Raw genomic sequence first — 22,692 nt, 5'->3', positions numbered from 1 at the left:
TGAACTGCGAACATAAATGACGGTATCACACAAACAGTTTGTGTTCACTAACTGGAACATTAATGACCCTCTGCACCGAACAGTATATCATCTGAACTGAACATAATGATAGATATATCAACATTTCTATTTCACGACTGGAAACAGAAAGGATTAAAGCACCCAACAGCATGTCAATTGCAACTGAAAATAATAAAGTTAAACCCAATAATTACAATTGCCAAACGGGGAAATGATTGGTACCTATCAATGTTTATTTTCATGGTTGAACATGATGGAGGAAGAGCTATTTAACCGAACCATAACCGAACTGCACACCTACAAATTATCCCCTTTTTTTTTAAAACTTTCAAAAACATCAATTGTTGTTACTCAATGCCTTTGTTTGTTTTTAAGAACTGAACAGAAACGACTAATGCAACCTGACAATACATTGATTGATGAATAAAATGAAATCAGCACACAACATAACAACTTCAATAACTGAGCGCATTTGGATTCCACCCAGTATATGGGATTTTGGGACCCAGCATATTGTATTCGGACTTCGACAGAATGACATTTAACCATGTATATCAGTTCATTCCACAAATAAGACAGTCCAGGCGTTCCATATATAATATGTCCGTTTATTTCCCATGCTAAGTGTCCAGAATTACATTAATAATTGGCCCAAAGCGCGTCGCGGCGCTTTTCACAATGTTTTATTTTTACGTCAAGTGGTTTATAAAACAAAAAGCATATATAAGTTATTCAATATATTGTAGAGACGAATGAATTATAGTCTAGGTACAGACATGCATCTTATAAATTCTGTCAGTTTATCTGCTATAATAGCCCCTCCAGAAAAAGAAGGAGAATGTTATAAAATCGTTGTATTTCATTTTTGATTATCAATGTTTGCCATTATTTATTAAGATATCTTCATAAAACATATAAACGTATTGTAGGGACATATAAAAACAGTGCTTTTTCTTACGCAGGACGTTAGTTACCATGTTTCTCCACATTAAGATATTATTATATTTTAGGAAGAATGTATATTTTTAAGAATCAGAAATTTAGACTGAACAAACTCTGTCCATTTGTCTGCTATAATAGCGAGGGTTACATACGTACGTTTCAGAAAAGTTTTGGCCATTCAGATAAAATCGAGTCCCCTGTATTTATCTTTGTATTTCATAATTTTTCAATAATCAAGCCTGACTTTATTTGTTAAGATATCTTTTAGAAAAAATATACATATCTGTAGGGACACATGGATTTTTTAAAAATAAAAATTGCGATCATAAATATAGTCACTGTCCGCTGTTCTGGTGCTAATATTAGTTTCAGAAATCAGGGATAATTCGGACATATAATAAAATCGGTGTTTTTCCATGATTTTTTTAATTATAATTTGTAGATTTATTCATAAAATTATCTTTATGAAAAATATATCATATTGTAGGGAAACATATATTCATTAAAATAAATGAATGCATTACCTTAGATATATCTGTCCGTTTTTTCTATGATAGTTGCCACAGATACATCATTAATAGGGGGAAAACACGCCCTGAAGTTTTAAATAACTGACGTCAAAATAATTAAATTATGGAATATGTAGATCAGTTCGCATTTATTTGAGTTAACATCTTACAAAAGTACTAAATACTGAAAGGTTTTTTTAAATTAAGGCGGATTTCGCATGCATTTTTTTCTAAAATTGATATAATATAGTAAGTCTAGGAGCAAATCCGTGGTCAAGTCGTATTCAATAATTCAAAGTTTTTATAGGTTCGATTTACCGCTTCATCAGTGACAATTCAAATAGTAGTTTTAAATATGACCTTATCAACTAAAACCCATCGAATCAGTACTCTCCACCGTTTATGTAAAAGATCTATCCGAAAAATATATATCAAACCGACGGTTTTAACAGGCAAAAACTGGCTACCAAAATGCAGGAGTAAATGATCTTATATGATAAAAACATAGATAGTAAACATTTTTTATAGAACTGTTCACACACAATACCAAAGTTTTAAAGCAAAATAAATGTGATTTTACTTTTTGTTTTAGATTTCGCGTAACAGTTCGAGGATGTTTTTAATTTAAATAAATTGATGCAATATGAGTCTATATAAGTCTCTGTCACTGTCATTATTTAAATCATATGACCAATGCACAACGCAACAATGATCGTTACACACCTCCTCTTTTGTTTGTGACAGGTCTATTTTTTTCGGATATACCTGTTTAAACAAACGAAAGACCGTTATGAGGTCTATCTTTTGCACGTGCACAGGTCTGTTCTAGTCAGACAGACCCGGTCATGAAAAACACGTGAAAAAATAGACCTGTCTATGCGCAGACAAAGAAAACATGAAATGCAATCAGCAATAAAATGTAAATGATGGTCATAATGTTCATGTCTTACAAAATCGGATACATTTTTTAAACAAGATAATGTTTATTGAATGCACTTGACAATTATTCAAGCATCCCTACATTATATCTTTGAATACAAATAATGGATGAGCATATCAAAGTTAGATACATTTAACATTAAATTTTATTTAATCGCGTCATTTTTAAAGAATAGTAATCTAAGTGGGTTCCTCTGTCATTCATTGTTCTAATATATAAAAAGGGACGCTTCAGGTTAATTTCTATGAAAACTATAGCAAGTAATCACAGCATACTTATCACGATTTTAAACACCTCATCCATAAATCTTAAACGTTCTAGAAAATTCACAGAAATTTGTACCAAAAATTCATATCGAAAACATTCACCAAAAATATGTCCGCTTCACAACTTTTCATCCATTTCATATTACGCTTTACATTAGAAACCGCAGCTACACACAGTTAATAGCAAGTCCCTAGAAGCATCCCCATCCGGCGATCAACAGATTGTTAATGTCCCTTGACCCCTACCTCCTCTCTTTGATGTAGGCTTTATTCCTGCCAGAGAGAAAAGTCAAAACTGATTTTCCCTTGAAAAACATCGAAGCTATGTAGGAGCACATTTTTCACCTCGGAGCACATTTGATCTCACGAGATTGTGACCGATGTGCTCGTTAAACAATCATATTTGCGAAACAACGGGAAATGAGAAGATGTGTTCGACAATACAATAGAAAGGACACTCGAAGCACATTTGTCTCACATTTTCCATAAATTTTCTAAAAGGTTATAATTATTGCCGTCCGTCTCCTGGCAACCAGTCATTGTTCTGTGTTTGTCTGTATTTATAATACCATTTTAAGGTCACTTCCGGTCAATCAAAACTTCCTACTCTACGTAGAGTCCCAGTATTAATCTTTTTTTTTAAAGAATATCCCAAAGAAAATTTCTACCAGTGCAGTATCCAGAACCCATACACATATGCAGCGAGATTTTTATCGTTATCAATTATGACACGTTTCTTTTCGATGCTCAAAGTTTTATAGATGATTTAGGTATTATTCTAAGCAACAAGAAGGTAGTATCTACGGTGGCATAAAATGGAGTTAGGATTTTCTTATTTATTATGTGCGCACGCGAAAGCTTTTACGCGGCCACTCGATACTTTTACGTGCGAACGCGATAGCTATTACGTTCAAAATGAATAGTTATTGCGTGCGCACGCGATAATTATTACGTGCACTCGCGGATAGGTATTCTGCATTTGTACATTGGACGGGCTTCCTCGCATGAATAGTTTGACGCTCCGAGTGAGTGTCAAACCTACAGCGGTTAGGGGCAAGTAGTTCTTTGAAATCACCCGGCCACGGAGACCCCTAAATGATATAAGGAAGAAACTGAGATGACCATCCCACACGTATTTTGTTTTTATTAGAAACATATAGAAATATCGCCATTTTCAGAGAAGTGATGCTTTCAGATCCGCCACTGAAAAGCACTTACAACGTGCATGAGTTCCTAAAAGAATCAGGTTAATGCCATTATCATGGAATATCGGACCTCGCAGAATCGGACGAGACGAGACATTCCGACGAGACCAGAAGCGAGACACGATACTGTAACACGATATCTCGCAATATCGGAGCATCCTGTACCACGAAATTTCACGACTGGCTTCATGTTTTGCCGGAATGTCGCTTTTCTTGTCTCTCGCGCATCGCTTCGTGCATGTGCTTCTCAAATGCCTGACTATGACAAAGGAACCAGCGCCGGAGCCATCTGGGCTTGTCGCCTAATGGCGGACATGTTATTGACACTTTTTTCACACTTCATGGCTATAGACGTCAACACGTCAAACTATTTTCTATTTAATTTTCATCATGGAAAGGTTTTTGACATTTCGGTTGAAAAAAATGCGAACAAAGGTTGTATTTGATTAAGTGATCAATCTTAGTTATGGTGGTTCTTCTTTCACGTCACAGCTGTGTAATTCTTAAGTGATTTTACAGTAACAAATATGACGCTAGAAATTTTTCTTTCATTATTTCAAATCAGTTTTATTATAACTCTTTAAAATGAGATAAGGATTTATTTTATATAGAATATAAAGGGAATTCTATTTGGTGGTATATTGCCTCTTTCGCGTCGACGTACGATATGCTAAGCGAAACGCGAGATTCAGGCGAGATGAGAAACGAGTCTCGATATTTTATCGTTCAAATATCGCCCGATTACGGTGATTCGTAACATTTTTGTCTCCCTGAAACCGACATGCACGATGGTACAATGGTGAATTCAAGCGCGAAGGTACGATGATGAAAATACGACGGCATGATGATGAAACTATGATGGCACGATGCTTAAATCACAATGATGCGGTGACACGATGTTGAAAATAATATCGCGTTTTCAACATAATGCCATTGCTGTTTCATCATCGTACAATCGCATTTTTATCATCGTACTATCACGTTTTCATCATCGTGCCATCGCTGTTTCACCATCGTACAATCGTTGTTTCAAGTTTGTCACATCCTGCTTTCATCATCATGCCATTGTGTCATCGCGTTTTTACCATTGTACCATCGTGAACGGGATTCCGTATATTTTCAGTATTTGCCTTCAAGGTTTAGCCAATCAAATTCCTTGAATTAGAGATATTATAAATTGATAGTTCCACTGTAGAAGTTTTAAGTTTAAGATTTCATAAGAAAAAAAAAAAAAAAAAAAAAAAAAAAAACATTTGCAAACCTATTTTTTATTACATTTGACATAAGGTAAAACGTCAAGCCTAAAAAAAATCTGCATGAGACAAATGTGCCTTCTTGTCCCTTAAAATTCATGAGACAAATGTGCTTCCTGGTCCCTTAAAAAACTTGATCGGAGCACATTTGTCACACAAATGAGATTTTTTGGGTAGACATTTGAGGTCCCATTTGTCTCACGTTTGACAAATGCGACCGCATCGGTCTCACGTAAGACAAATGTGCTCCGAGACAAATGTGCTCCTACAAAGCTAGCCAGGGGCTTAGTTTTAAAGAATTCTACACAACAACGTTCAAGAATCCAATCCTTGCTAATAGAGATATGCATATACATTTACTTAATGTGGATTGGTCTACAATGGAAACATCTTCCATTAGTATTTCAAAGATCGATAGAAACAATAGAAATGTGTTATTCGGATATCATTAAAAAATTCTTGAAAAAGAAATGTTAATAAAGTTATATGTTTAGTATAAAAATATTTATGATGAACGATCATATTTTATTCCAGAACACTTTATAATCTGTTATGAAATATAGTTTCGGATCATGTATCTCAAACTTGCCAACAATATACATATGTAAGTCTTTCGTGATCTGCTGGGTATCAGAACATTGCCCTCCGGACAGTTGACCTCGCAAATTTATGCCCCCTTTTTGCAGTGGCGGTTACTTGTCCCCTCATATCTTTGGAAAGAACGGACATTTGCCCCCCTCCCTTTTTTAAAAATGTTAAAATATTTAATTGTTGAATTGTTTGCTACCAAAATTCATCGCCTGTTAAATACACAAAAACTCTCGCGCAAATTTGTGAAAATCAAATAGCATCCATAAATAAATGAACTATAATGTTTCCATTTGACATACAAAAAAATCTATACACGAGATGATCTCTGACAAGTGACAAGTCGCAACAGCAAAAAAAAGGGGGGGGGGGGGCAGACGTCCGAAAGGACAACTGTCCGGGGCAAATGTCCTAGAATCTGCGATGTCTGATAAGAAATACTATCAACATAATTATTCATTCTTTAACATACCTTCCATTACAGACCTCTTCACTTTATTATTGACAGATTGCACATTAGTTTTTTTTTATTATTATTTTAAATGGAAAAGCAAAGTTAAATGCAATATATATATTTTGTATTTAAGCAGAACGTTGATAAAAGCCTACCTGTATATGCGCTGTGTTAAAGATAATATTTATGCATTACATCAATTGCTCGGATCAGCCATTGCTCTAGCCAATATAGTTTTACGGTTGGTAAGTTGGATATCGGCCTCGTACATCGATCTTTCTGTTTAGGAAAGACCTGGTCACGAATTTCATGAAAGACCTCGAGCGCTACGCGCTCTCGGTGTCACATGAAATTCATGACCAGGTCTTTCCTAAACAGAAAGACCTCGTACTCAGTCGATATCCTATACATAATCGATAAGATAAGACCCACGACCACCATGCGGAGTGTATAGCTACTACAAAGAGTAGCAATACGCGACAGTCTGTTCGGCTATCTGCGGTTTTTGAAGGTCCTTGACTTTGTAACGGATACAACACATGGAGCGATTTTATCCAATTGAATTCTAGTCAATTTACCTTTAAGTTACATAGATGCGTTCTTTCTTTATTTCAGTGTACGCATTTATTTAAAAAAATATCAGCGGTTCGACAACAAATTGTAGTGACCGCTTCAGACGCCACAGTTTTTGTTTTTGTTTTTATACGACCTCTTAACTTTAAAGCTGCAAAACAGCGAGGAAGATGTTTACAAACCGCAAGATTTACAAGTTGCCTGCTAATATTTTCAATATAATTTATTACATGTATTAAGTGAGAATCGTTGTTAAGAAACAATATTATTTCTTTCCTCGCTATTACTCCCCTTGCGCTGTGCACTATTTGTTAATAGGATACGGACAAAAGTTCCCCGGACAAACCCCCCCCCCATCTAAAAAATGACAAGGTGGAAGCCCCCCCCCCCCCCCAGTAACGTACATTCTACCAAAACAACATTTAGGGAGGCAACTCTTTTAACTTAGCATCCTTGATTATATATAACAGCTATCAAGCTATCATAGAATTTAAACAAACATTAAAAGAAACCAGCTACTTCCTACCCTGGTGTTTTTTTTTAATTTGTACATCCATCATAAATTTAGTTTCCACAATTTATGCAGAGTATTTTTCCCAAACACCGAATAACATTGAAAACATTGTGTATCAAAAAATCGCTTAATTAATAACAATACATTTCAGGTTAGAAGAAATGATCCAGAATTACTGTTAAATTCCAGAGATTTTGTTTTCAATCAGATAAATTTCATGTTGTTTTCATTATATTTCAATATGTTTCAACTATTTATACGTAAAATACTATTTTTTTAATGTCGTCTAATACTGTTACAGTTCGTGTTATATAAACCTTGGAAACGAACGCCACAGCGGCGCTTCTTATAGAAGAGACCCCAAAGTGTCTTAAAATAACAAGCGTCGTGTTAAAATTTAAAGCAATTTGATGCAAAATCTGAGTATTGTCATACTTATTAATCACGGTAGGGAATCACGTGACTTTTACGGTTACGCGTACAGACAATATGGCGGCCTAAAAGGTTATAGCCTAGATATTGATTGAACAAAATCATGATTAACGCATTTAGCCTTAAACGTTCAAAGAATTTTGAATAATATTAAAAATACCGCCAAAAGGTCCTGGATATAATAAAGCCCCTACGGATAGCAGAATACATACTCACGTGAATATATTAAATGAAGTTTCGATATTGATGAATTAATCACAGAAATTAAAATACAAGTCTCAAATATAAGAAGGAGGTCGATTTCAGTTTAAGCACAATTACAGTTGTCATTTTTCAAAGTTTGCAGATATGGACGGTTCCAGCTCGGATATTATTTGTGGATAATGTTGGACAACATTTGTCTTAATGACCACATAAACTGGCTACTCGGCACAGGACCTTGTAAATGTTGTGGCAAATCGAAACGTGACAGGTATGGCATTTTATGTTATTCGTTATATTAAGATTTTAAAGACATTCAAGTCATTTTATCACTTAGTCTTTTATGTAACCAACTTTTTTCAAATTAGTGTCTGTATTTAACATTATTATGTTGTGTTTTTTTTTAAATCTAAAGCATAAAAGAAAACAACCTAAAGAATATTAGAATGGGTATTTTATTTTACAAACTAGGTAATAAAATCTAGAGGACTTATGTTTGAATGTCATCTTAATATTAACAGTAAAAACCGTAACGTTTCCGATTTGGAGGGCTATAAAATGTTTTACCACAACATTTATAAGGTCCTGTGTCGTGTAGACTGTTCATGTGGCCAATATTTGAGACCTATCCGTGAATGAAATGTTTCCCACATTTATCACAAACAATATCCGAGATGGAACCTTCCATATCTGCAAAATATGAAAAATGACAACCGTAATTTTACTAATAAAAACAGAAATACAAAACCTCCTTCTAATATTTTAGACTTTTGTATCAAAACGCGACCTAATTAAATGATATTGGTTTGGTAGGCCTTACGCGAAGTTATTGATGCCCTTGGCAATTTATGATTTTACAAGCCATGCCTTTTTGAAATTTATTTATCATATTGTAACCTATAAGCAGATGAAGTGTTGTTCGCCCCATATAATTAACGCCCCAAGACGATTCGTCAATTTAGCTATAATAATTTTATATCTTAGTGATAGTAAAATTAAATGTGAATTAGTTTGAAAAATACATTAAATCCATTGCATTATCAAAACAAATATTGATTAAACTGTTTGAGGTTAAATAATAAAGATGAGTGTTAAATTTTAAGTTTAATTGCCGTGAATTTATAGGGAATAATAAGTCTATCTTATATTCTAGATCCTGGTCCTGGCTGAAATTTAGAGTCTTCTATACCATAAATTTAACATGGAAAGGACTGTTCTTGGGAAAATGCTGACGTAACTGATGGGAGCAGTTTTTCTTACCAATCATAGGTCAGACCTAAATAGCTTCTTTTTAAAAAGTTTTTGTTGTTTTTTTTGTACATAATTTACTGTCAATATGAAACTTCAGCTATATCTTAATTTCTATGCTTTTTTATAATGTAAATCTTAGAAGATAAGCATTTTAAGATAAAAAAAAATCACTAAGTTGATTAATTATATATAATTTGAGATTGACCAAGTCAATTTTAACTAGTAACTTCTTATTTTATTGGCAAACACCATCATGAAACACTTAAAGTTACATTAAATAAATATGTAAAAATATTTTTTCCGTCGGCCTAAAAATCAAACATTCAACAGTTTCATTAACCTGTTTAAAAGTTTTGTTGTAAATCTCATCAAATATTGTTCATAAATTAGGATTTTAAACGGGAAACCCCACGGTAACACTAAAGTTAGTATACGAATTTTAACATGCAAATGAAGACTATAATGAGCTCGTGTATGCGCTACGTCACAGTTTTATAGTTGCTATCCGGAAGAACACAGCGCAAATGTGATATTTTCTTGTGCAAACACACTTTAACCGTTTAAGCTTCACGGTGCACTAAACCTGGGGTTCAGTAAAAGTAATCATCTCGTAAAAAAATTAAATTTGTATGAAGAGAATCCGTTACAATGCGGAAATATACCGTTAAATTAGGACTGCCACTTATAGTCATGTTTGTTGATTTAATATTGATGTACGGATGATCCGCAGGCGGAGTTTCTCATGCAAACATAAATTGTACTTCCCATTTCGCCACTATGAGGTTACCTATTTTTATGCTAATAAAACTCATTTTGGTTATTTGAACACCAAAATAAGACCTGGAGTCGATATAAAACCCAATTTATTAATGAAATGTCGCTATTTAGTTTTTTATGAAATTTTTTAAATGTAACTTTAAAGTTACATTAAATAAATATGTAAAAATATTTTGCTGTCGGCCTAAAAACCAAGCATTATACAGTTTTATTAACCTTTTTAACAGTAGTGTTGTAAATCTCATGAAACAATGTTCATAAATTACGATTTTAAACGGAAAACCCCACGGTAACACTAAAGTTCGTATACGAATTTTAACATGCAAATGAAGACTATAATCAGTTCGTGTATGTGCTACGTCACAGTGTTATAGTTGCTATACAGAACACAGCAAATACGAGAGTTTCATGTGCATTCACACTTTAACCGTTTTAGCTTCACGGTGCACTTGGCATGGCGTTCAGGAAAGAGTAATCATCTCATAAAAATATTAAATTTGAATGAAAACAACCGTTACAATGCGTAAATATACTGTTATATTAGGACTGCTACTTGTAGCCATGCTTGTTGATTAAATATTCATGTACGGATGACCCAACGGTGGAGTTTCTCATGCAAATTCCGAATTCGCCACAACGAGGTCGCAGATATTTATGCTCTAGAAGAAGTACTAGTGGTAGATTGGAACAGATTGTAGCTTAATTGTTAAACTAAAAGGACTTCTTAAATCGTTTGAATTTAAGCTACACTTGAACTGTAGTTTTGAAATAAAATAGCTGAAGTATTTAATAGTGTCATGATTTTTTGTTAATTTCTGCTACAGTACTTTGCTTTATATTAGAATTAAAGTATGTTGAAATGACATTGAAACTTCAACGTTGTGCCAACGTTGAACTTCAACGTTTTTTAAACTTTCGAATTCGAACATAAATCTAACGTTATTTCAATGTTGAAATCTGACCATACTTCAACGTTGTTCACCGTTGATGTGCCTGCTGGGTTACTTCTATCAAGGACCTATTGGCGGTATTTTTAATATTATTCAAAATTCTATGAAAGTTTGATGCTAAATGCATCAATCATGATTTTTTTTCAATCTATATCTAGGCTCTAACCTGCATAGATATTGCCTGCACATAAAATATTGCGTGGGAGTTATCAACAATAAAAGTATGCGTGGGAGTTACCAAAATCATTTTTCTCTCGTGTAATGGAACAGAAAATGACCTGTCAACATTTAACATGCCTAATATTTACATTTTCAAATAAAAAAATTCTATGAACATTTTCTCTTTGCTAACTCGACGTAGTTTAATCAAATTCATAAAAAATACAAATTTTGCGTGAATGTTACCCGAAATATAATTGTTCACATTGAAAATTTCTGTTGAATTTTTGAGTGTTTGTAAAAGCTATGAGCACATGGGTGGAAACTAAGGTATAGGCGGCAACAATTCTTTATACCGCGTAGGTTGCAACAGGTCTCGTATGTAAGTAAAAGGGATATAATAAAGAATTACCTGAAAAATACATGTGAAGCGAGGTTTTTAGGCCGTCATACTGTCTGTACGCGTAACCGTAAAAGTCACGTGATTCCCTACCGTGTTAATGCGACATTTGAACTAAAACAAATTTCAACGTTTTTTTATGGTGGCTGATTTGTGCCACTCGTGTTTTCGCCCACGACGCCGCCAAGCGAAGGGTCGAAAATTAATAAGTTAAAATGGCGGGGCGCGGAGCGAAAACTCGCTTGTAAGCGAGGGCGCGGGGCGAAGTTAAATAAATAAAACTTCGTCCCGCGGGGGCGCGGAGCAAGATTAAAGATATAAAACGGCGGTGTAGCGTGTTTTCATCCCGCGATCCCGTCAAGCGAAAAGTCGAAAATTAACAAGTTAAAATGGCGGGGGCGCGGAACGAAAACATGCTAATTAGCGAGGGCGGGAAATGAAGTGAGTGCGAGATTTAAGAAATAAACGGCGCGGTCACGGAACAAAAACACGCTTATTAGCGAGGGCGCGGGGCGAAGTTTAATAAATAAATATTTGCCCTGCGCCCCCGCTCATTAGAGTGTTTGCGTTCCGTGACCCCGACAAGCGAAAAGTCGATTAATATCAAGTTAAAATGGCGGGGGCGCGGAACGAAAACACGCTTATTAGCGAGGGCGCGGGGCAAAGTTTAATAAATAAAACTTTGCCCCGCGCCCCCGCTTATTAGAGTTATTTCGTCCCGCAACCCCGCCAAGCGAAAAGTCAATAAATAACAAGTTAAAATGGCAGGGGCGCGTAGCGAAAACTCTGTTATTTTGCGGGGCGCTAATCAGGTGGTTTTCGCAGCGCCCTGACGTTTTATTTCTTAAATCTAGTCCCGCGAACCCGCGGGGCAAAGTTTTATTCATTTAGCCGTTTTAATTTGTTAATTCTCACTTGGTTGGGTCGCGGGCGAAAACACGAATGGCACAAATCGGCCATCATAGTTTTAGCTACGATACGAAAATGTCACAATCAAATAATCATAAAGTATTATGCAGAAACTGTGAATATCATGAAAGGAACCCGATATAAGTGTCTAGTCAGTAAAACTAATGTTTGCTTATCAAACTGTTAGGGTCTTTTCCGGGATTAAAGAATACGCGTGATTTCATCGTTCTCTGTGTCTGAGGCGCTTGAAAATCTGTGCAGTCACGTGCACTGTGGCCGAATTTATTTTATGAAATCCCAATAAAAGTATGTCATATATCTAATATTTGTTTCAGATATAAATGTTGTTATCCAGTTGAGAACTTATTCTTAAACTGATTAGATTTGATAGAATTAATGTAGAAGAAAATACTTACTTCAAATATAAAGATACAGGTGATTAGCTACGGTATACGCACATTACTACAGATAAGTAATTCATTTCGACATGCATTTTTATCACGAACACTATTAAATAAACGTTATAAAAATCAAGCATGTGTTATGCTTTCCACTAGAAGATGCGTATGATTTTTCGATTTTACTCACATTTAAGCAACAGTTCAACTGTACCGGTATTATGTTTCATATGCTGTTACACTTACAGAGAGTGTAATCCGGGACTTTTCAACAAAAAACCCCTCATCGTATGGGAACATGATTTTGTTTACAAAATAAGATCATAGGCATGATGCTATCGACTTTGTACTACGTACAGCGAGAAATGCTTGTGTGTTTTCGAAGAAAACGTTGATAAAGTGGTAACAACGTACAGACTGTGACATATGCATATTACTATGGAATACCGAGAGGGCCATCGTAGTTATACTTTATAATCTAGAGGGCAACAATAAGACAGTGCGATAGAACAAGGACGACAATACAACAGTGCGATGGCGACAATGCGATGCCGACAGTGCAACAATGCGATAGTGTGATGCCGATAATGAGATGCCGACAGTGCGATAATGCAATGGCGACAAAACGATAGTGCGATGGTACTAGAAATTTACATCCAGACGTAATTTTATCTATATAATTATCTAAAATAAGAGTTCAGCAATTTTCAGAAGTTTAACTGGTCAGCAGTTTTTCGCATGACGAACATGAATCAATCTTGAAGAGCACATCTATCTTGCTATATACCCATTAAATCGAATATCCAACTACCAATACCTACCAATTTTACGCTCCGTGTACTATACACCTTTAATTTTTATCAATATATACGATGGGGCATTTTTTTGGTACTTGGTAAACCGAGCGCCCGAACTATTTCTAAAAGACAGTAAATAAATATGACGAGATAAACAAACATTGCTACACTAGATTCTGTGTCCTCATGTTTTATATATATACAATGTAGTTATCAAAACAGCTTAAAAATTGCGATGTAAAAGAAAGAAATATGTTTATTTTGTTACAAGTATTAAACAAATTACAACGCATTCAAAGGTTAAAAGTAGCGTTGGCTTATAGAATTGTCAATACATGCACGCGGATGAATATGATTTTAATCAATTAAAATGCTATTTTTAGCGATGCCAGGATATACAGGAAAATACATACAGATATACAGTACGATTGAGATTGCAAAGATCAGAAAATATCACAGAGCTTGCAGCCCTTTGATTATTACTAGGGGACAATACGCCGCCATTCATGGAATGGCATTTCTGTGTCACATTGAAGGTTCCATGATACCCGCCGTTTGAATACATCTGCGGATGTTTCTAAATTCAAAGTTTCACCATTCCATGTTAAAATGTTGAATTCTGCTAAAGACGGTGCAAGGGGGCGTAGTCGGTAGTTTGCACTTGACATTACCGTCCATAAACAGGGTCAATCAAACCGAGCCTGCAACGTTTTCAAGTTTGACGTGTTTGGTCTTTAGGGATGACACTTTCCGTGCCTTCATAACGTACCGATTAATACGTGCAAATTCATTTTTCTTTACACAATTGAAGACAATTATTGATTGATCGAAAACAATCTGGAAACAAAGTGATCCACCGGAAGCATTAATCACAACAAAATTACATGAAAATTGCAGACTCGGTTTGATTGAGTCTATACATGAGGGATAATAAATAAGTGCAACATCCCTCACGCCCCTTAGATATTATAGCACAGAAAACAATAAAATAAGATATTATTAATTAAAATCGGAAAGTTTTACATTATATACTTTTAACAGGTAAATTACAAACTGTAAAAACGGTGCCCTTTTAATAAACTATCCTCACAACTTTTCACAGTTAATTGGCGACAGTCGATGACACGCGTTATACAAACATATGGACACCGGGACAAGTAAAGGTTAAGGGTTTAATTTACGATCTTGATTGAAATTTGAAAGTACAAAAAATACAACATTTCTTCTGTTTTTCGAATGTTCGTATTCGTTTTTCAATGTTCGAATATGCTGTAGTGTTTCGAATATTCAAATATATTTCCCGGCCCTATATTAATTCTTGAATCAATCGTTGCTTACATTTTCAATATGCATAACGAATTAACGAAATTACATGACGGGGGAACCACCGCAAACATACTTCCTTTCCTTGTTGGTCTTGTTTATCATATTTTACAGTAAAAGTTTATACAAATTATCGACGGGAAATATGTGTTTCGATTTAATTCAAATGATGAGTACTCTTTAAGGGGCGGTAACTTTTCTATTTTCGCTTCAACTAGAACAGTTCCTTCCTAAATTGAGGTTACTATCCTAAACGAATGGTAATTTCGCGCAGGATTGATTCCGTATGATTTGATGATGGGCTACTTAATTCTTAAAATCCTGCCAATCCTGGTAAATATAGACCATCAGAATAAAATTGAAAATTAAAACATTCCACAGACCACTTTGTAAATTATACTAAAACATTTTACAACAACTGACTATATTTCCTTTGGATAGCAAATTAATACACCCATTACTCATTATACCAAGATTTTACGCATTTTTGGGACTAGCAGTTGTTAAGGGCCGATTTGGTTAGGCGCGAAACGTCCTGTTTGCTCGAGGTGATCTTGTTGCGTTAACGGAATATTTTACAAATAACAAGGTTATAAGGGTGCCCTTCATAACATTTGTACCAATGCATCTCCCATAATTTCCTTGTGAGGATTGTAAGGTCCTTCCTTAGCAGTCCTTTACCACGCAGACTGCATAATACTAGAAGAAACCGGAAACTAAAAATGTAATTGCACATTTTTATACATAATTATTTTGTTTAAAAGTTATATATAGTTAACAAGTAAAGTCTGTTATTTATGTTATTATAAGTATATTGTAATATGCCGTTTTTCATGGAATGGTACTAACGTGTCACATTAAAGGTTGCATGATAACCACCATGTAAACACATATGCGGATGTTTCAAAATTCTAAATTTTACCGGTTCATGTTAAAATGTTATATACTGCTTAAGCCGGTGCTAGTGGACGTTGACGGTAATTTGCACTTACCAGTAAAAGTAAAGTAATTGCATTTTATAGTCTAAGTTTCATGCTTACGCACGTTCACCGACATTACAGCTAATACCCCTGGTCATCGGGCTACTGGTATCTATCTATCAGTCTCCCTAGGGAGACTTTTAACTCCGTTTATTTCAGCCGACACTTTGGCACACGGAATTATACCACCCTCGCAGGTACCCATTTACACCTAGGTGAAGTGAAGCAATCGCAAGTAAATTTCTTGCTCAAGGAAATTAGCAGTGACCCTGGTCGGGTTCGAACTCAGGACCTCTCGATCCCTAAGCGCGCGTCCTACCACTGGACTACCAGTCCATGAACAGGCTCAAATTTTCAAATTTGTAGTGTTGGGCTTTCTCTAGGGATTCTTATTGTTCTCTGTAATGTAACTACCACTCAAGCTTTATTATTATTATTTTGTATAAATGATTATATTTGATCCTTGATCTCATAATTATTGTCATTTTAAAATATCATATACAATGTATTCTAATAAATAAGACCCGTGGTTGAAAAGATATTCCTTACGTAAACTATAAACTTTAAAATATTATATTCCTTATTATTTTTATTGATAATATTTTACCATGGCAAACTTTTATGTAATTGTCATGGCAAATTTTTCCCATGGATATGCCATTGGAGAAATTTGCCATGACATTTCTATGGCAAAAATTTGCCATGGCAAAATTAAAAAGTAGAGATTGCAATAAAATCATAACAGTCGCACCAATAACATGTCATAGGATAAGTTTTAAAATGTTTTGTGATATTTTAAAAAAAATAATTGCCATGGTTAAAGTAGGAAAAATCTTGCCATGGCAATTCTAATTTGCCATGGCAAAATGCCGAAATGCCATGGCAAAACACTCTTTGCCATGGCAAATGCAAACTTTCAATGTATTTTTCCAAAACAGTATTCAAGATAGAAAAACAAAACATATTAACATTTAAACCTTTTAGTAAATATGACAATTTAAGATAGTTTTCATTTTTAAAAGCGCGTAAAAATAGAGGTTGAATTTGCCAAAAACTGGCGCAGCAAAAAGAAAACGGCAGCTATTAAAACGCAAAAAAATATTCACAAAAAGAAGGCTTAACAAAGCTGAAAACTATTTTATACATATTGCACAGGCAGCCTTGTGGAATTGACATTAGGTCAGACTTTCAGAGGAAATTTTGTTACAAATAATGAAGGTCGCAAATCTGTCATCTTCCATTTAAATTAAGATCATCACAACAACTAACAGCTAAAATGCTGTTAAATCGCCTAAAACAATGAAAAGTCCCACTACGAATATTACAAGCTCTAACTGTAGCAGTATCCATGAAAAAATGAGTATGAGGATTTATTTGGGATGCTATAAAGCTGTATGGATGAATAAGATTTAAAAAGGAAAACCTAAGTATATTATAGAATATAAAATATTAGATATGACAAATACACATTTTTGTTGAGAATAATAAAATAAGGGTATATGAAACAAGAGATGATATTGGTAAAAGATATATATGTAACGATGATATGAAAATCGTCAAAATATATGTAAAACATTGACCCCCGGCATGTTGCATTTTTCCCCAAAAAGAACCTAATTTGAAAAAAAAAAATATAGAGGTTCATTACAAATTATTTTATCAAATATCTAGCCGTTGTGATGTTAGAGGCGGGACCTTACTAAATACATGTCAGGTAATCCCTTGATTTGACCAAACTTCGGTCTTTCAGAAAGACAAAGTCTCTTGCCAAATATTTAAGTTCCATGAAATGCACGTTCAGAGAAGGTGATTTTAAAACTTGTTTTTAAGCTTCTTTTACAGACTCAAATCATTTTTTAAATTAAAAAAAAATGTAATGGGCTCCTGAAGATCATTCCTGTGAAATATGTAACAAACAATCCAATTGTTTTAGAGAACACGGTGTTTAAAGAAATTGTTGGTAACGGTGATCAAGGGACGTACTGTTAATACAAAAACTTACTTTCGAGCATCTTGCTACAGAATGTAAAATATAATACTTACAACGCTTTCCAAACATTTTTGAATGTCCATCTTGAATCTTTAAATACCCTTTGATTTGACGTTGACTTTCATCTGATTCAGTAGAAGTCGCACCGCCTTAAATACATAATTGAACGGATTTAATATCAACATTGAGCGCAATGAAAATATTACAAGAAACTTGATGATCTTAATTTTAATAATAGAAATGTTTGAATAACTTCAACTAGCATGATTTTTTAAATTCAAATAATTTCTTTTTCAATTGTTTAGAATGATTTAGGCTAGCCCTGGCCTTAGCATTTTAGATTGTCATTACATAAAAGATAACTTAAGGACAAAATTTTATTATTTATACATGACAGATCTTTTTGCATCACACAAGTGCAAACTGATACGTGATCTTTTGATGTTTTCTTTAATTAATGTGATATTATGCCCATCCAAGGGTATACATGTATAGTGAGTGAACGGGTGAAGATCAAAATAAGTTTTCATTTTCAATTTAATAATCAAGTTCAAATAAACTATAAATAACACACAGATCCAAATGTAAAGATCAATTAGAATTAATGCTTAGTTTATAAAAAGAGTGGGGCAGTCTTTTAAATATTAGGCAGATTTATAATTTTATCCTAAACATTTTCCAATATCAACTATTGGTCTAACACCATTTTGACAGCCAATCTTTTGAAATATAAAGTCATTTCAGTTCAACTTGACTATGGGAATATGAGCATAATGTCACTTTAAATATATTATTACGAGTAAAAAGTAGAAGTATGTTCAATCAACAATGTTTAGCAATATACATGCACATTACAATTTTAAAAATTACTTAAATGTTATATAAAATTAAATGTGATAATGATTGATTTAATTATTTATGTATTTATTTATTGTGTTGTTGAAATTATTATAAACAATATTAGTTTATGTTATGATTTCCCCAAGGCAAAGACGCTTATGAACTGCATACGTATATTGATTACGTATGGATTTACAAATATGAAAATTCTGTCATTAATGGTAGACAGTATACCTCAAACCTATCTCCTTTACAAAATCGTAACTACCGGTTTATAAATATGACACATGCACACTTATTGCAGATGTGCATCTGGGTACAATATTTTTATTAACCATTGAAATTCCGAGGAAATTCTTCGTGAAATAAAATGCATTATAAACCATCGTATCACACAAATTATGAGTAATATTGGTTTGTCAAGTTCGTTTTAAGCGTGCGTTTAATGTAATGTAGTTTTACGTTTAAAATATTTGTTCTTTTGTTCTTTTATGACACATTCTCGATTCAAATATCATTTACTTTATTAACATTCTTAACAGATACAACTGGCCAGTTCACCTTTGTTGCCCTCTTTTGTAGTCAGAACCACAGCTATGATATTTGGAATATGTGCATAGTTTCAGACGCAGACTTGAAAATTGATAAAAGTTTCATATTGTTTTATATATTTTCCTACATTTGAAAAATGTTAAGCAAAGGGACATTTTTTAGACTTTGCATGTATTAAAGGAATCATAATTTAAACATAATTTAAACACAATTTATTATAAAAAATGGAGGTAAATGTCTTAATATTTGAGTGTTCTGTCCCTAAAAGATAATTTATTTTTAATCTCTATTTCCAAGTGCAGATAACTCAACATTTACTGTTCTGAAGTCGTATCTCATTTCAAATTACTTTTAATAAATATGCACAATTTATAACAATTAAATCCAAAACGTGTTTTTCTATGCATAAGTTAGTAAATCTACTGATACATTTCTGCAAAAGGGGCTAACCTAGAGAAAATGTCTTATAGTTAGTCTAAACAAGAAATTCGTTTCAGCGAATGATTTATCAAAATGAAAGCAAATAATGTGATTAACATGAAATTGAAATAGAAGTAAGCGTTACTTGCTTATGTTTGAAATATCTGCTCATGACAAATAACAAAATATAAAACAAATATAAACTGTGACCTCCATTTTCAAAAGAATATTCCAATTTTGATTTTCTCTGAAAAAATTGTTCTCAAGTAATTGATGTATGTAAAGAAAAAAGATGAATATTGTTAAAAATGTAAAGGCAAGGGATTAGGTAACTTGTTATGTTATTTGAAAGTTTTTATCTGTATTTAATCTAATTATAATCAATATTGTAAGGCTTTTGAGCTACATACACAAATAGAAAGACAACATATCAAAGTAAGCTGATATTAAAATTAACTGCCACGTTAAATTGTGTTTTTTTCATAGTTCTATATCAAAGTTGAGTATTTAAATTGGTTATTTTTTAATAACGTTTTCAAAATATCTTAAACGTATATAGTACATGAACAAAGAATTCGGCAGAGGGATTTTGACCCAAGAGCCATTATTTAAACAGGTTTAGTGAATAAAAAAATTAAGTGGATGAACCTTAAGCAATGTGCATGCCAATTATCTAGGGTCTAGCAATTGAGTTACTGAAAAAAATGAATATTGATATATATAAATATATTAGCAATGTAAAAATGAAGAAAACCCCGTCCCCCGCTTTTTTAATTTTGAATATATATTAAGACACCAATAAACGACAGTGCTTCAAGTTGAGGTTTACTGGACAGCGCAAGTGAACGATCGTAAGACCGTCTTATTAACGCAATCATACGCTCAACTTAAATTGTAGGATTTCCATAGCCGTACGATTCTTACGCCTGTGCATAAATACGTATTTTCTAAAGAGGAGATGAGGCGCAGATAAATGCCCAACCTAACCAAGACGTCTGCTGCAGTTTCAAAGAGTCTAAAAGCAACAAAAAGTAACTAGACTGTGGACTTTAACCTAATGCGTTCAGTTATGAGTTCAAGGTCAATTCAATGCAGTCTAAATATCAACAGCGAAGCGTATACACCATCTCAGAAGGGGCGGATTGTTGCATTGTTTTATACACGTCACACGTATACTAAACTTCATTTGCAAACGCTAAAACAAATTAGGAAATAGGGTTTTTTTTCACACATTTATATGTTTTGATTGTGACATTCGTGGCATTATGATGCGGGTCCTCTAAAAACACAATTATTTTACAGGTATAAGTGGTCGTTTGATTAAAAGATTAGATGACTAATTAGCAGTCGCTGGTGGCGCTGAGCAAAAGTCGCTTAATACATTAAAGATATAGAGAGAAAATGATCGTGGGAATTTAAAGTGGTCGCATAAGACAAAAGTCGCTTAATACACATGGTCGCATGGGCAAGTTAGATTGTAACTCTATTTTGTTTTCTTGCTGGATGGTTCCAATACTCCTTATTGATTTGTTTGTTTGTTTCATTTTACGCCTTTTCCAAACAGTATTTCAGTCATATAGGCGGGTAGTTTCCTAACCATCGTATTGTTAAATTAGCATTAGGATATGTTGCCTACTTTTGAAACTTGTCGTTTGACGTCTTATCGGTGATGCGTAGGCTTTTTAACCCATGATGCCCTTTCAAATTCCATTTTACTTTGTTCCGCTCATTGTTATTTCGATAAAGCACCCGCGTATTTATGTGTCGCATTGAATAGGCGATATAGAGGTGTTACTTTTGCCGGCGGCGTCTGTGTTGGCGTCTCCTTAGGCTTGTCCGGAGCATACCTCAGTCACTATAAGCCGGATTGACTCCAAACTTGGTATGCATGCTTCTTTAAATGACCAAAAATGCAGTTCATAAGAATGTTTGAGTTATTGCTCTTTGTTAATTTTCATGCTTTATTTTTTCCGGGCCATTTCTCTTTAACTATGAAATCTAAAGACTTATAACTTCATAGGATGATAGATCTTATTGAGGTTAATTGCAGTGACCAAAAACTGGTACTCTGCATTTTTCATTGTTTTAGTCATTGCCCTTTGTTAATTTTCATATTTCGTTTTTGTCCGGGCTATTTCTTTAAACTATAACATCTATGGAAATGAAACTTCATATGATGATAGATCTAATTGAGATGAAGTGCAGTGTACAACAACTCTGTACTCTGAACTCCATGATTTTTGAGTAATTGCCCTTTGTTAATTTTCTTACTTTATTTTTGTCCCGGCCATTTCACCTAAACTATAAAAGCTATAGCCTTGGAATTTCATAGGATGATAAATCTCATTGAGAAGAATGCAATGCATATGAATCAATACAATGTACCTCATGATTTAAGAGTTATCGCCTTTGTTAATACAATACTTTATTTTGTCCGGGCCTTTTCTCCTACACTTTGAAAGCCATTGACTTGAAATTTCATAGGATGATAAGGCATCTAATTGAAAAGAAGTGCAGTGCATTTTTGAGTTATTGCATTCGTTAATTCCTTACTTAATAGGCTTGGTCAGAGCACCACTTTGATTGACATGAAATTTGGTATGTAATCTTTTTTTTCATTGACCTGAATTGCAGTGTTTAGGAATCCATCACGGAGTCCTTCATTTGATCTGTCAGTGTAACACTTTTCCATAGCTGTAAAATGTTGCCCCGTACTTTACTTCACTTCAGTGTTGTTATATTTTCTGGTCCTTCGGGATCATTGATGCCAGCACTATTAAGTCTTGAGAATTGAGTACCGCTCAAGCCGGTGCTAGGGGGCGTGAGGGATGTTGCACGTATTCATTATCCGTCATGTACAGACTCAATCAAACCGAGTCTGCAATTCTCTTGTAATTTTGTTGTGATTAATGCTTCCGAGGGATCTTTTTGTTACCAGATTTTTTAATTAATTTTTGATAATATAAAAGTTTTATTTATCTTGATGCAACATTGTTACAGTCAGTTCAAATGTCACTCAAGTTAAAGGTTCATGTACAGTGTAAGAAC

The 22,692-nt window shown here is 34.0% G+C and overlaps 1 protein-coding gene across 1 annotated transcript in view; it reads right to left on the bottom strand.

Annotated features, from left to right (window-relative positions):
- LOC132757297 (uncharacterized) overlaps positions 1-22,692 on the bottom strand; it is a 62,114-nt gene that overhangs the window by 26,503 nt on the left and 12,919 nt on the right. Inside the window, exon 3 of the mRNA XM_060748542.1 lies at positions 17,886-17,981. Coding sequence (XP_060604525.1) covers positions 17,886-17,981 — 96 coding nt within the window. The remainder of the gene's footprint in view (positions 1-17,885; positions 17,982-22,692) is intronic.

Source organism: Ruditapes philippinarum, unplaced genomic scaffold (assembly GCF_026571515.1).
Source record: "Ruditapes philippinarum isolate M1 unplaced genomic scaffold, ASM2657151v2 ctg3737_1_1_1_1, whole genome shotgun sequence".
Taxonomy (NCBI): Eukaryota; Metazoa; Mollusca; class Bivalvia; order Venerida; family Veneridae; genus Ruditapes; species Ruditapes philippinarum.
The sequence above is the reverse complement of the archived record's forward strand: the minus strand, read 5'-3'. Positions and strand labels throughout refer to the sequence as shown.